Source organism: Rhinolophus hipposideros, assembly GCF_964194185.1.
Source record: "Rhinolophus hipposideros genome assembly, chromosome: 13".
NCBI lineage: Eukaryota > Metazoa > Chordata > Mammalia > Chiroptera > Rhinolophidae > Rhinolophus > Rhinolophus hipposideros.
In genome coordinates, this window is record NC_138059.1 from 6871021 (window position 1) to 6886156 (window position 15136).

At 43.3% G+C, this 15136-nt stretch overlaps 1 protein-coding gene across 2 annotated transcripts in view; it reads left to right on the plus strand.

Moving 5' to 3' along the window:
* The window catches only part of KCNQ3 (potassium voltage-gated channel subfamily Q member 3), a 226151-nt gene extending 217008 nt beyond the window's left edge, over positions 1 to 9143 (plus strand). For both annotated transcript variants that reach the window (XM_081070100.1, XM_081070099.1), the window contains exon 15: positions 230 to 9143. In XM_081070100.1, the coding sequence (XP_080926226.1) occupies positions 230 to 946 (717 nt within the window). In that variant the 3' untranslated portion in view covers positions 947 to 9143. The remainder of the gene's footprint in view (positions 1 to 229) is intronic.
* The last annotated feature ends 5993 nt before the right edge of the window (positions 9144 to 15136 follow it).

The following is a 15136-nucleotide window of genomic DNA, read 5'->3' on the forward strand; positions in this document are numbered from 1 at the left end:
ACTTCTCCTCGGACTGTCTCTCTGCTTCCAGCCTGGGCTCAGGTAGCCTAAGTTGTTTCTAGATTTGCACTAATACACGCACAGGGCTCAAAATAAGGAGGCATGAGATCATTAGCTGTGGTCGTTACGAGGACATGTCAGAGTTCTCTTCCCTTCTGAGAAGTAAACGCTGCCGACAACTACACCACCCCCGAGAAAGCAGTGATTCCCGCTTCCTTGTGTTTTCCAGGTCCATGACATGGGGAAGAAACTGGATTTCCTCGTGGACATGCACACGCAGCACATGGAACGAATGCGGGTGCACGTCACGGAGTACTTCCCGCCCAAGGGGACCCCCTCACCAGCTGAGGGAGATGAGAAAGAGAACTTGCAAACCATCATTTGCAACTATTCTGAGACAGGAGCCCCCAAACCCCCCTACAGTTTCCACCAGGTGCCCGTGGACAAAGTGGGCCCCTATGGGTTCTTTACCCATGACCCAGCAAACCCGCCCCGAGGGGGACCCAGTTCTGGAAAGGTTCAAGCGACCGTTTTGTCCACGACAGCACCATATATGGAAAGGCCCACGGTCCTGCCTATCTTGACTCTTCTCGACTCCCAAATGAGCTACCAGTCCCAGGTGGAACTGCACGAGCCCTGCTCCGACTGGGCCTCCCCCCGGCAGAGACGAAGCATCACAAGGGACAGCGACACACCCCTGTCCCTGATGTCCGTCAACCACGAGGAGCTGGAACGGTCTCTGAGTGGCTTCAGCATCTCCCAGGACAGAGACGACGTGTTTGGCCCCAACGGGGGCTCCAGCTGGATGAGGGAGAAACGGTATCTCGCCGAGGGTGAGACAGACACAGACACAGACCCCTTCACCCCCAGTGGCTCTATGCCTCTGTCATCCACAGGGGACGGGATTTCTGATTCCATATGGACCCCTTCCAACAAGCCCATTTGAAAGGGGCCACAGGCTGACCCTCCCTTGTACTGTAGACAGACTTTGTGTAGCTCACTTGCTCTCACGCCCGACACTTAGCAGTGAGAGCATCAGTGGGTGCACCCAACGCATGTATGTGTGCAGTGGACCCACACCCAGGCAGGGGCTTGTCATGGCCTTGTCTTCCCCATGTCACCACAACGGAGCCGCTTCCTTTTCAGCATGGTTTGCATGACTTGACACTATATAAATGGTACTGCTAATTTCCTCTAGGATACACATTTACCTGCTCTTCTTACTTTTAATCACGGTTGGACCAGTACAGGGAGAAATTATTGATGAGTTGTGCTCTTTGTCTGTTTGGTCGGTCGCTTTGGGTTTTGGTTTGGTAAGCAGGGAAAGTAGTTTATTTCTCCAATCACCGCCCCTTTATGTAACACACTCCACTGATCGATTGACTATTTTCTAAAGCAAGCAAATAATTTTCTCCACACAAAAAATGCATTGCGTGCCTATGAGGTGGCCTTCTGAGCTAAAATGTCAGGAAAGGAAGGAGAGGGTCATCACATCGCCAAAACCAAGAATTTTAAAAATTATTAATTAGAAAAACTGGCAAAACCTTCTAAAAGCTCTTAAAGGGACCTACCCCCCCTTAGTCTGCCATTGTCTAGTAGCATGCCTCAGTTTCCTCATCTGGAAAAAATGGTGGTAGTCCCAAGTGTAGCATTTCGGATGAGTTATGAATTGGTGGGGAGGAAACACACACACACACACACACACACACACACACACACACACACAAGTTAGAGTCGTTCCCAATTGATGTAGCCAAAGATTGTGAAATTTATCAGAAGTAAGGTGTCCCACTGGGGAGCAGCTAAGTGCAGTGCCTTCAAAATGCAGTGGCAACTCCCATTCCTCCCCATGATGCTTGTACAAAATATCCATCTCAAATAGAAATTAAAGTCAAGAGGGCACAGCAACTATCTGGTTTACATCCTTCTTTGTAAAAATGAGAAACCTTTGGCTCAAGTAAAGAGACATGTCTGGCTGGGGTCCTTCCGTTGTCTCCTGGAGAGCAGGGACTCAAAGCCCAGTCAGCTGACTTGCTTCCTTAGCTGGTCTCCAGTCTCCAGATACTGGTACTCTGTTTCATGTGGAAAGCACTTACCACGCAGTTTAGCCAGCAGGAGAAGGATGTCTGCTTTCATTGCAAACTACGCTTACTGATGCATTGCGTTTTGGATCTAGGAAAAAAAAATAATAATACAAGTAAGCTACAACATGTTTTCATATGCAAATGGGCAAAATTTCCAGAACCATCCATTTTCACTCCTTCAGAAATTTTAAACTGCCCGTAACCAATAAGACTAGATGAAGTGTAAGCACACAGCCTGGAGAACACTGCCCAACTGTCTAAGTATTATATATTAAGGACAAGCTTAATAAGCTGTGATCTCGTATGGGAAACCGCTACTCTGAAACATTTTAATGTTAAAAGTTTCTGTTAGGTTTGGGTTGAATTAGCTAAGTGACTATTCCATAGTGTTATTGTCACACCTTTTTACACATCTGAGCTCTGGTTGTGAATGGTTGCCATGGTAACCATCAAGGTGATAGAAATGACCTAAACGAATGTCTGCTTGCAAGTTCTCTCTCACAGTCTTGTCAAGAGCCATCATATCCGTGGCAGACATCTAGTTGATGGTTTCATCGTTACCTAATGCCGTGGTCTTGCATGTAACTATATTGGAGAGTGGAACTACTTCCTCAGAGTTTGGTTCCTTTCAACCTGCATGTCAACACGTACCGTGCAAAAGGCTTAGAGTACAGTAATAATGAATGGTTGGTCCCTGACTTCAGGAATTTACAGCCAAAGTCTGTAGTCCCTGGCCAAGGGCAGGCACTGCGAGAGGTAGAAAGGGAGTTTTAGGTGGAGAGTGCCACAAATGGATGGGTGTTGACCTTAAAGTCTGAGGAGGGAAATACACAAGAATGATCACACACATCAGACATAAAGCCCCCTCTCCTATGGTTGGCCATTTGACCTTCCAGCAATGAAGAGCAAAAGGCATGGATCATTTGGTCCTTCAATGTCCCTTCAATGTCCCAGAAAGTGCCACTGGAGTTCATGAGCTAAGAATCCCTATGCCCTTTGTTTAGGGATTGGTTCTGAATTCTGACATTCCTGGAATCTTTCACCAGAAATGATTAAGCGCCCCCACCACCTGACATCTTGCTCTGTTCTATTACATGTATATGGATTATTTGAAAGAACAAATAAGAAGAATGAATCAAACTTTCCATATGCATCGATTATTTTTTTTAACTTGTTAAAATTCTTACAGAACCTATTGATTTCAGCATCTTCATAGAGGTATTTGCCCAGAACTCAGTGTAGTGCTCAGCTATAACAGTGAGACTTTCATCCTCAGGTTAAAATTAGTCACCACAGACCCAAAGTTAGAGGGCTGCCTTAGGTTCTTTTAATAACCTCCAAAGGGTTGGAGCTTGTGTTATTTCCCAAACCATAGGAGGGCAGGCTCGTTTCCCTGCTGGATTATAGGCCACGATGGCAGAGACTGTGTTTGTGTTCATTGCCACCATGTCTCCAATGTGTAGTAAGTTGTCCTCCTCCGTACAAAGACAAAAAATCCATTTTTCATGAATGAATAAATGACAAAACTTAAAATCTGTTCTTTTCCATCTAAGAAAAGAGAAACATGATCTTCTGCAATATTTTGCTTTGACATCCCCCTTTAAAAAATACATTCCAAAAATAAAAACATACATTCCAGGAAAGCAAATCAGACCATAAACAGTGTCATCCGCATGGTTAGCATTGATGAGACAGAAATTCAAGGTCTAGGATCAAACGTAAGTTATGGGGAGAAGCAATGCATGCTTCTAGAAAGATCTTTTTGTCAGACAAAAGAACGGCATCATGGAATAATCCAACAGAATTGGTTAAGAATGTGGCCCAAGATTATACTCCTTCAGAGATACCAGGAAGCGTGGCCAGGACATTGCAGTTTTGACAGAATCCCTTAAAATCGATTCTGTCATAAAAACTAGGCATGATTTTTCCAAGGGAAGCTGTGATCCCCTCCTACGAATTCAGTACCTGTGCGTCATAATAGGATCTATGAAAATTTTGAGAGGTCATGTTTCAGCAGGATCAAAATGAATGAGAAATCTACTTTTGTAGGTGAAAGGTGATCCTTATGGGGCTGAGAAGAAAGTACTTGAGATCAAGTGTGTGTTCTGACTATCAAATACCAGCACACAAGCAAACACAAAAAGTTTAAGAAAATAAAATTGTAAGAAAAAAAAATCAACTTGAGACAGTTCTATTCACTAACTGTACTTTTTCTGGGAACTGAGAGCTTAGACTGATTAGACATGACTTTGATGTTATGAAGCTCTAGTTTTCATCAAAACATATCTAGAAAATCCCAAGGTATACTACAGTGCAATATTAGCTAATTAATCAACAATTATGTATTATGACTTGCCTGTTTTATGTAGGGCAGTTCCTGGACACCATAAGTTGAAGAAATAACTACTTGTAGAAAATTCTAATATAACAGGATCTACTCATCATTTGCCAAGACTATTCTCATAATTCCACTCCACTCTAATGACCGTGTAATAAAAACATTTGTTTATTCATTTACAAGTTTATTAAGCTGTCTGCTAGGTACTGTATAATGCACTAAAAATTCAGTTAAGAAAACCACAGTTCCTGCTTTCAAAAAGCTAGAAATCTGGTGACCTCAAATACGAGAGGTCCCTTCAAAACTATGTCTACCAAGGAATGACAAGTACTGATTTCATCGCTGAAGACAACTATACAGACAGCAGTGCTTCTTAGCTTGGTATCATCGAGAGACTGAACGTGGAGTAACGTGAGAGCAAAAATTCTGCATCAAAACAGTAGCAATCCCATCAGCCCAGGGAAGATTGAATGGGTTGAATGGGGACTCTGAGTTTGGGTTCAATGCTTTGGACTTTATGGCTCCAGATAAGCTGTCTAAGAAGGAAGTTCTAGAGTTTCCGGGAAGGTTCTTGAAAACACCAGACTTCTCCTCCCTAAACTCCTGCAGGCTTGAGTTCAGGCAAGGAGCTGAGCTACTTCCCTTTCATCACATGGACTAAGAGCAGCGTACGGTGCAGACCAAGCCACAGCATCTGTCTCAAGAGAAAGGCATGAGTCTGCCTGTGGGGTTCTGCTGATCCAATTCTTCAGGGGCAAGAGAAGAAGTCTGTCCAGGGCTCTAAGAAGTTGACTGTGCAGTGCTGCCGAGCATGCCAGGCTTTCCCCAGGAGACACTACAGAGCTGCTCTTTGTTTTCCATGCTTATGTCCCCAAGGCACCTAGGACCACAAGGGCTTTCCTTGTTTTGTGAACCCCAGGCACCTTAGGAATTTCCCCCAGGTCTTCACTTGTCCTTGAAGGCTTGTTTATTTCAGGATGAACTTTTAAAAAGATTGTAAGTCCTTTCTTTATTTCTTTTCTTTTCTTTTCTTTTGTATCCAAATCAACCTGTATTTCTTGTGTTACTGGTATTACACTATTCAAAACTAAGTCAGGAGTACCCTAAACTAGGCAGCAGGTCTCACCTCACCAATGCCCAGGTTAGAACACGTTAGGAACCAGGCTACCTGCATAGCGTTAGTGGTTTTGGAAACCAATAATGGAAATGTCAGAGAAGATGGCCATAGAGGTGACCTAGTTGAATTTGAGTTTCAGAACATTCAAAAGTGCTTGACTTTTCTGTCCTGTTTTGATTTTTAAGTGAGACAATCAATACATACAAAGTTCCTAGTACAGGGATGGCTACGTACTGGGGGCTGTTAAACATACTCCTTTCTTACAGTATGTGTGGATTCTATTGTCGCACTCTTTGGTATTACTTATGAACCCTAAATTTACACCAGAAAAATATTTTTTTGCAGAAAAAGGGTGGTGGAGACAATCCCAATTATTACATAACAAAATCAGGCGCTTTTACAATTGCTTTTTAAGTAAATATATCTCTACAAATTAGAATGCTTACTTTTGTATTAAAATGAGGAAAAGCAGGAATGTTGGATCCCAGGAGCTGGGCTGTGGCAGTTCCATTGGACATACAATACCAGATATTACACCATTCTCTCAAAGGATCCTTTGTGGGAGGCAAAGCCAAGTAATAGGAATAATTAAGTCCAAAGGAGCTAAGGGTTCCAACGAGGAAAAGCCACCATGCCGTGACGTCTGTCAGACAACATCCTGACAGTGAATGGAGAACTTCCAGAAGAAAGATTCAAGCTTGCCCACACCTTCCCTAGGGAATTTATTCCCGGCCTTTTAACAGCCTCAACTTCAGCACCCATGTCGGCAAATTGTGCCTAGGATTTTGCTTTATTAGCGTAGCTGCCGGGAGATATAAACTCATAGATTCCTAGATGCTCAGAGCAAAAAGAGACCTTAGTTACCTTACTCGCCCAGAGCAACCCCCTCTCTTTTTCGATCAGGAAGCAGAGGCTCAAGAGAAGAGAATCATAGTCAATGATGGAGTGAGTGATTGGTTAGCAGAGTGTGTTGAGAACCCAAGGCTCCTAACTCCTGGTCCAGATGTTGAGGACCCAAAACTAAAAGTCAAATAACCAATGAGAACCAAGTATTGTTGTTGAGACCAGGAGATGAAGAAAAACTTCCTGGCCACTCAAGAACTGTGAAACTAGACACCTTGGTTGGGACTTGTTCTCTGGAATGTGGGTGGGGACCCCATGCTTTGAAAGATGATAACGTTTCTTCTTCCCCTCCCCTCCCCTCCCCTCCCCTCCCCTCCTCTGACGTCTTCTATTTTTGTCTCCTCCTTGGCCTGCCAAGCTTGGACTGGTTCAGCTCTTTAGTCCATTACTTGGACTCACTGAGTTCCAGAATCATGCTTCATATTGTACTCTCATCTATAAGTCAATTTAGCAGAACTTTTCTTTGAGAAAAAGTTTATAGGTTTGATTTTAGGAAATAGGATGTGATTTCTGTTGGGATCTATATGACCCCAAGTTGCCAGTTCTACTAAAGGTGTCCCTTTGTGCTGTAATCTCTGGGTCTCTCCTGAGCGCAGCCTGGTTCCTCCTGCTTTGTCCCAGAGAATGCCCGTTTTGGCCAGGTTACAACCAGCTCTCTAAGTTCTTCACCAAAAGCGACAAAGAAGCAAACGGGATTCAACCCACTCAGAAGACATTTTACATTTGTGTAACTAGGAAATTATTTTAGGAAGTAAACAGGCCTCTGTTGGCTCCAATGTGGATTTCCACAGTGGGTTTCTACTTATGTTACTCTTGGGGTAGAATTGCCGGAATCTAGCAGGTTCCCCAACAGCCCTTGTTAAACCCAGTAGAAGGAAGTTCAGTGCTCCTAAATCTGACTGAACCAGAAGCTCCTAAGACATATAAAGGTGCTCGAGTTCTTGGATGGCAATAGTTGACCCACTGATTTTAAAGTCTATCATTCCACCTAAGTCTTCTTAGCCCCCATGTTAGCACTGTCCTTAAAATAAGTTTCGGGGAAATAAATCAAAAGAGACTCTCTTTAAGAATAACCTGAATGTTGGTGAAAAGCCTAGCCCCGTGATTAGGAATATATTTGTAACTCCTCTTAGACTTGTCAGATGAATTACAATTTGATGCCTAAGAGAAACGAAAACTGGGAGAGTGTTTTCTTCCTATGTTCCTGCCCACAAGATGGAGGCCAGGGGAGCGGGGAGAAACTGACCCTCAGCTCTCTTCATGCATGTGACATCACAGTTCTGTCTCTTGACTTGATGCAATCCTCGTCGCAATTCCACGAGGGAGGTGTATTGTCTCCATCTTATAGATGTGGAAACAAGCCGAGAGGGAAAATGTCTTGCAAAGGTCACTCATTATCAGAGGTAGAGCAGGGATCATAACCAAAGCATGTGTACCTCCATTCTGCCCCCACCCCCAAGTTTCCCAGGTCAATGGAAATGCCCTCAAATTGTGCCCTGTGGTCCTCCACCATGCCCTGCCCACCTCTGCCCAGTGACCTTTATAGAAAAACAATCACAGACCCATTGGGTCCCTGGAGAAAAGACTGCTTCAGTCAGCTATTTGGTGAGTCCTGCCTGTTCCTATGAGTGGTTTCGCAATCCAGCTGTCAGTGGCAGAATATAATGCCACATAAATTATTCATCTGGCTCCTGCTGGGATCCCTTAGCTCTGGGAGTTCCGTGTGGCTGCAGCTAATCCCATAAGAGCCCCTTGTTGTTGGCCCCCAAGGATGTCCTGTCATTGTTTTAACCGAACAAGTTCAAATAATGTCCCCCCTGACTCTGGTCTTTTGTCTCTAGACTGTACCTTTGTTTCAGGTCTTTGAAATCCTGCAGAAACAGGTGAGTCTTCAGAAACACTCTTTGGGAAGCCAAATATACAGAACATTTGTGTTTCTCTTGATATCAAAAGATCAAGGCTCCCAGTGGAAACCATCCTGATCTAGTAATGGAACCCTTCTCTCCCCTCTGAATACTTTTTCAACGGAGCAAGGAAGAGCAGCTCCACCCCCCAAGTTCCTGTGAGAAGGGTTAAGTTCCTCGAAGGTGAAGTTCCAAGATTGGGGGCAGCCATTTTGTCAAGCATCAGAAATTTTGCTGCTGTAAACGTGAGGCAGGCCTCGTCTTGAAAATCACCTTAGAAAGATGGGCCAGCTTCACCAGATTTGTCGATCATTCCCTGTTTAAAAGAGAAAAGTGCTCTCTACATTGCTTCCAATTGGATATGCTATTCTTTTTCTTTTTTCTCTTTCTAATGTAATGGGGATTGAAAACACCAACCTCTAAAGAGCAAATTTCCAATGACACGAATCCATTGTATTTGATTTTGGACTGTATTTTCTTTAACCCCTCTTATGGCATAGAATTCTGGTGCCTTGCTCCTTGAATTTGTCTCCATGCTACAAGTAGGCTTTCTTCATGTCCTGGCTTACACGGGAACACAACTATTCCACAAGTGGCCTTTAGTGCTCTTTATAATATCATTTCCTGTAATTTTTAAACTGTACGTGTAATTTATATTCTGGCTCTGTCCACTATTTGAACTTTAATAGGTTGATTTCCATATATCTTATGCAAATAATTCTTACCTGATTTTTTTTATGTTCTATCTTTAAAAAGTAAATACTGTACCACTTATTAATAAATAGACATTTCTGTGATTGTGTGGCAGAATGTTATTTGTTTCGTTGATGACATGGAGTGACAAGTAGAGAGGGTTTGTTATTGGTTACTGGCGGGGGTGATAGAGGAGACTTGAGTATATTTGTAAGATGTGAGAAAGGAAGCAGTTGAGAAGGAGAGAATACAGACACGAGAAAGAAAAATAATTGATGGCCTTAAGACCCAGAGGAAGAAAAGAACCAAATGCAAAAGTAAAGCTCATAGCCATGAAGACAGCTGATGTTGATTGCACATTTCCTTAGAAACAGTCACTATACGCGCTGTGGAAGTACAGTTATTAAAACATTATCCAATCATTACAGTGATAAGACATCATCACTCCCACTTTATAGATGAGGAAATCAAGGCCCAGAAACATAAAAAGACCTGCGCAATGTCAGAAACTCTTAAGTGGAAGTTATAAATAGAACCCAGGACCACCTGCCCTCAAGCCTCATGTTATTTCCTTTGAAGAAGCTTCACATCCTAAACCCTGTGAGAGGAAGAAAGAATGGATGACTCAGAGGGACTGGGAGTCAATGGGAAGGAAATTAGTAAAGCTCATCAAATTGCCTCTCTCTATCATCAGTATAGGAGGAAGGCATGTTTTGTCATGAGAAAGAGGGGGGTGGGATGGGGAAACTCCGAGAATTACCTAGCCTTTTCTTGTGCCTTAATTTATCACCTGTAATGTGGGGAAGATAATATCAACCTTGAAAGGTGATTGTCTGGATTGATGTAGAGAACTTAGCAAAGTATCTAGCACATGTTCAATGAGTGACAGCTTTGACTCTATGCTGTGCCCACATGCCAAGCTGCCTTAATTCAGTTTCCACAAGAATAGAGACAAGATGTGTGGGTAGGGATAGTTTATTTGGAAAACGATCCCAGGAAATACAACTGAGAGAGCAGGAGAGTGGAATGAGGAGGGAGAAAAGCCAATAAAGAGTGAGCTGATCCTTGTGGGTAACTGGGCTCAATTACACCAGGAACCCTCTAAGAACCCACATAAATGTACCAAAGAATTGTTCAACGTTGGGACAGGAATCAACCATTCATCCACTGATTCCTGCTCTTCTTGGGTTGAGGGTTGCCCCTCGGGCTTGAAATGCCCTACTCTATCAGGTTTCCCTGTGCTACAGCTAAACAAGCTCCAAAGTGTCAAAGCCCTAAGGCAGAGGAGCAGAAAGCTATGGCCAGTGGGAGTGGGGAACTGCCTATTTGCTGGGACCTACCTGCTACAACTGCAGGTGAACTCAGAGGTGGGCAGAGAGCATACAGGGTGGGGCATCGTCATCTGACACACGAGCCCATTTGAAAACCCGACATGCACAAAGGTAAACAACAACCCATCCAAGTTGCCACTATTCCCTCTGTAAGTCAAAGGACAAAGTTGGCTAACACGGGGCAGGCTGGTTATGATGCCGATGGACATAATTCATTGTTAAAACAGTGCCTGTAGCCTGTAGGGACCAGAGGAGATAACTGCTCTTCTGATACAAGGTCATCATCCAGCTCCAAGGTCACTGCGAAGGCCTGAAGCTGAGTTGGCAGTTAGGAGAACATCAGTTCTGCAACCATGTACCCCTCCCCCAACAAAACGTACCCTCCCCCAGTCTCTCCATGACAAAGAGCCTAAAAATTATATCCCTGAGAAAATCCCTTTCCATCTGCACAAATAGAGCAAAAGCCCATTCATCCTCACATCCCAATTACTCCTGGGAACAGTCATTGTTCCTAATAATGTCAGCCTCCAACAATGAGCTTAGGGCATCCTGTTGACGTGGGACCCAGTTTCTTCCCCACGTGTAAGGTGTCTCCCCTGAGGAAAGTCCAATTGTCCTTGTATCCTGACGCCACATCAAATGTGGAAACATTCCCAACAGTTTACCTTCTGGTTCTGGAGGGGTCAGCCTCAGGCCGGTGGAGCTAATAAAGAGAAGAGTAAGAGACAAAATTAGAGCAGTAACAGGGGCTAGGTCATGAAGGACCTTGGGGCCATTACCAGGACTTTTGCTTAGACTCTGAGCTGTACAGCTTTGAGTCTGATTGATGCTAAAAAAGGGTTCTCTGGCAATGGGTGAAGCAGAAGATTGGTCAGGAGCAGGATGGCCACTGGCAAATCTGTAGACATTAAAAGCAGTCACCTTGGTCGCCTGGGGCTGAGGTGGGATGGTGGGAGGATTCACTGGAAATGGACACAAAGAATCTTAGTGGGTGGCAAACGTGTTCTAAAACTAGATGGTGGTGGGTGGTGGCGCAACATGTTAAATTTATTACAAGGTATTGAATTGCACACTTAAAATGGATGAGTTTAATAGTCTATAAATTGTACCTCAACAAAGTTGTTTAGAAAAAGATCTCTATGCCTGATACATGGGAAATTTATTCACAGAAGCAATACTGACAGATAGCCGGTGACAAGTTAGCAAGAATTCCAGTCGCTCAGACAAGAATAATCAACCTTGAACTTGGGTGGAACAAGCAGAAGGAATTTGACTATTTCTAGGCCAGTTCTTTTAGGCCAGGGATTGGCAAATGTTTTCTGTGAGGAGCCAGATAGTAAATATTTCAGGCTTTGGGGGCCACATGTCACAGTTCCTCAATCTTGCCCCTGTAGCACATACCCAGCCTTGCAGGGTATGTAAAGGAATGAGCCTGGCAGTGTTCCGATAAAACTTGATTTGTGGATGTTGAAATGTCCTGTTATTTTTATATGTCACGAAATACTCTTATTCGTTGGATTTTTTTCAACCCTTTAAAAATGTAAAATTATTTCAGTCCTTCTAAAAAGAGACAGCAGGGCCAGACTTACCCACCCTGCTCTGGGCACCTGCTGAAAGTGACAAGCAGTGCCTCACCATTTGTTCAGAAGACTTCCGCTGACCCGCATACCCGGTGATGCTTGGCTCACAGACCTTTACAACGGGAAGGGGAAATCATCACCTAGTGATCCTGTTCTGTTCCTTCAATACACATAATTACTGTCAGAAGAGATTTCCCATCCCACGCTGAATCGCTGCTTTGTCATGCTGCTCACAGTTTCTATTCAGCCCATAGCCCAGGCATGTTTCTCCAGTGACGTTGATCCTATTTCACTGCCCTGAGTTCTTGGTAGGATTATTATGCCATTTTTCCCCCCAGAGGATTTAAAGCAAAGTTATCACGTCTTTCCCCACCCCCACCCTCTGTATCTTTCACTAAAACTCATATAAAGCCCACAGCTCTGACTTCGCTATTAATCTTTCTGGCTGCTTAAAGTCTTTGAAGTCATTTATCCCGCTCAGGAGACAGGTAAGTCCTATATTGGTGATATTTTAAAACCCTTTGGTTTCTCTCCGCCCCAAAGAAGGAAGCCAGCTAAGGAATGCACCCGCTAGCATTCCCAAGCTTTGGAATGCTGGGATGCTGAAGGAGATGAGTAGGAGGAATCTGGGCATTTCTACCACCCAATATCTACATTGCACTTAAACTAAACTCCACCCCTCAATCACAATCTGTTTCTTTCATTTTTTTAATTTACTTGTTTAAGATTTTTTTTTAATTAAAATACAATTAACATACAAGATTATATTAGTTTCAAGTGTGCTTCATAAGTTTTTCAACTGTCCCCACCTAGCTCTACACAGTGTCATCGCCACATTATTGGTTTCATTCCCTATGCTAAAGAAATGGTCACTGTAAGTCCATCTGACACTGGACCACACTATCACAATATTATTCATCTTCCCCCCCCCTTTTTAAATTTTTCAATTAGAGTTGACATTCAATCTTATTTTATATTAGTTTCAAGTGTATAGCGTATGGTTAGACATTTATATAATTTAGGGAACGATCCCCCAACTAGTACCACCTGGCTCTATCCATAGTTATTACAATATTATTGACTATATTCCTTATGTTATACCCTACATCCCCATGACTGCTGTGTAACAACCAACTGGTACTTCTTCATCCCTTCCCCTTTCACCCATCCCTAATCCTCCTCCCATCTTAAGGAAGTCCCTCTAAGATTCCTCGTAATACTGGTTTGATGGTGATGAATTCCTTTAGCTTTTGCTTGTCTGGGAAGCTCTTTATCTGTCCTTCAATTCTAAATGATAGTATTGCTGGGGAGAGTAGTCTTGGTTGTAGGTCCTGGTTTTTCATCATTTTGAATATTTTCTGCCAATCCCTTCTGGCCCGCAAAGTTTCTGTTGAGAAATCAGCTGACAGTCTTATGGGGGCTCCCTTGTAGGTAACTAACTGCTTTTCTCTTGCTGCTTTTAAGATTCTCTCTTTGGCTTTAACCTTTGGCATTTTAATTATGATGTGTCTTGGTGTGGGCCTGTTTGGATTCATCTTGTTTGGGACTCTGCACTTCCTGGGGTTGTATATCTATTTCCTTTAGTGGTACGAAACCCCTATCCGTGGCTCCGTATCCATGTTGTTCCTTTTTGGCCTCACGATATCCTGCATTCCTGTGCAGGGAGCGGGACCAGAGACCCTACATGACACCTTGGTTTCCTCAAACTATAAAATAAAGATAATCACAACTAAGTAGGGTTGCTTCAGGGACCAGTGGATTACCACATGGAAAATTCCTTATACATCAGATGGTCAACAAATATTAGATTTTGCACCTCTTCTGCATTAACTATCCTTGAAAAGGCCTTGGAGCTGGCTGCCTGAGTGTGAAGTCTGGGGCTGCCACTCAGCTGTTTGAGGACTTGGGCAAGTTGTCTGTCATCCCCAAGCCTCTGAGTCCTTCTCAGGAAGAGGGAGCTGACGCTGATGCTGAAGGGTGCTGAGTGAATGGACCACAATACTGAACATAAGGCGTAGCATTTCCTGTGAGTGGCCCAAATGAGATAGAACTTCAGTGAGTGTTCACCTCTCTACTGAGTGTTGTAATTCCTCTGTGTCTGACTGGGCATCCTTCAGCTGCAAAGTACAGTGTGGAAGGTAAGTTTACTTGGCAGGCTAAACTAACCTTGGTTGATTGGCGATCCTTGTTACTTGGAAGGAACACAATGTTGAATTAAGGCTCTCACAGCTTTGTTCTTACCATTCACATTCCCAGCTCCAGGGCTATTGCCAATAACACACACACACACATTGTGAATTTATTTCACAAGACTGTTGAGCAGAATCCTGGCTTATCGATCACAACAGCACTTCTCAGCCCATCTTCCAGGAGTGGGACTGGCTCTCTAACCCCTTCCATCCACCAAAATGCTTTGAAATGATCAATTCTGTTTGTTTTCCACATCAAACCTGTTCGTGGCAGTCCAGGATGGTATTATGAAGGGCAGAGGAGTAGAGTAGAACATGGTGAAAAAGAACACAGTCTTTTGTATCTGAGGGACCACAGTTCAAATCGCAGTTGTCCCACTTAGAAGCTGTGTGATCACGACAGGGTACTTCGCCTCTGCACCCCAGGTCCTTCTCTTGTATAATAGAATAATCATTTCACAAGATGATTGAGATGGTAAAATAACAGAGAAGAATCAAAAATCAGCAGAAGAAAAAACAGGGATAATGCTCCAAATTGAAGGCTATGCATTATACTGTTGGAGAGGAAAAAAAGTTTTCTCTACCCTCTGAGTTTTAGGGTCTGGGGTCCTGCAAATTCAACTGACAAAACACAGATTTACAGAAGAAAATGTTTAAGACTCTGGTTCCTTTGTAAGTCCTGTCTCTGTACAGAAGAAACACCATTGACTATCTACCAATAATTAAAAAGAATTTTAAATGTTTACTGAAGTATCTTTCAATAAAATTCCAAAGGTGGGTCCATCGCAAATGGACAGCAGAACTTCTTAAAATTTAATTTACCATGAAGATGATTAGTTCCTAAGACATTATCCTCAACCCCACTTTCTCTTGACTTTTTATCCCCTCCCCAGTTCACCTTCCAGATCTATTTCATTCTCCACCAATGGCAACTTTCTGCTCTTTTCAAACCAAGTCTGAGCAGCCTGCATGTTAAATGAGCATTACATTAATACCA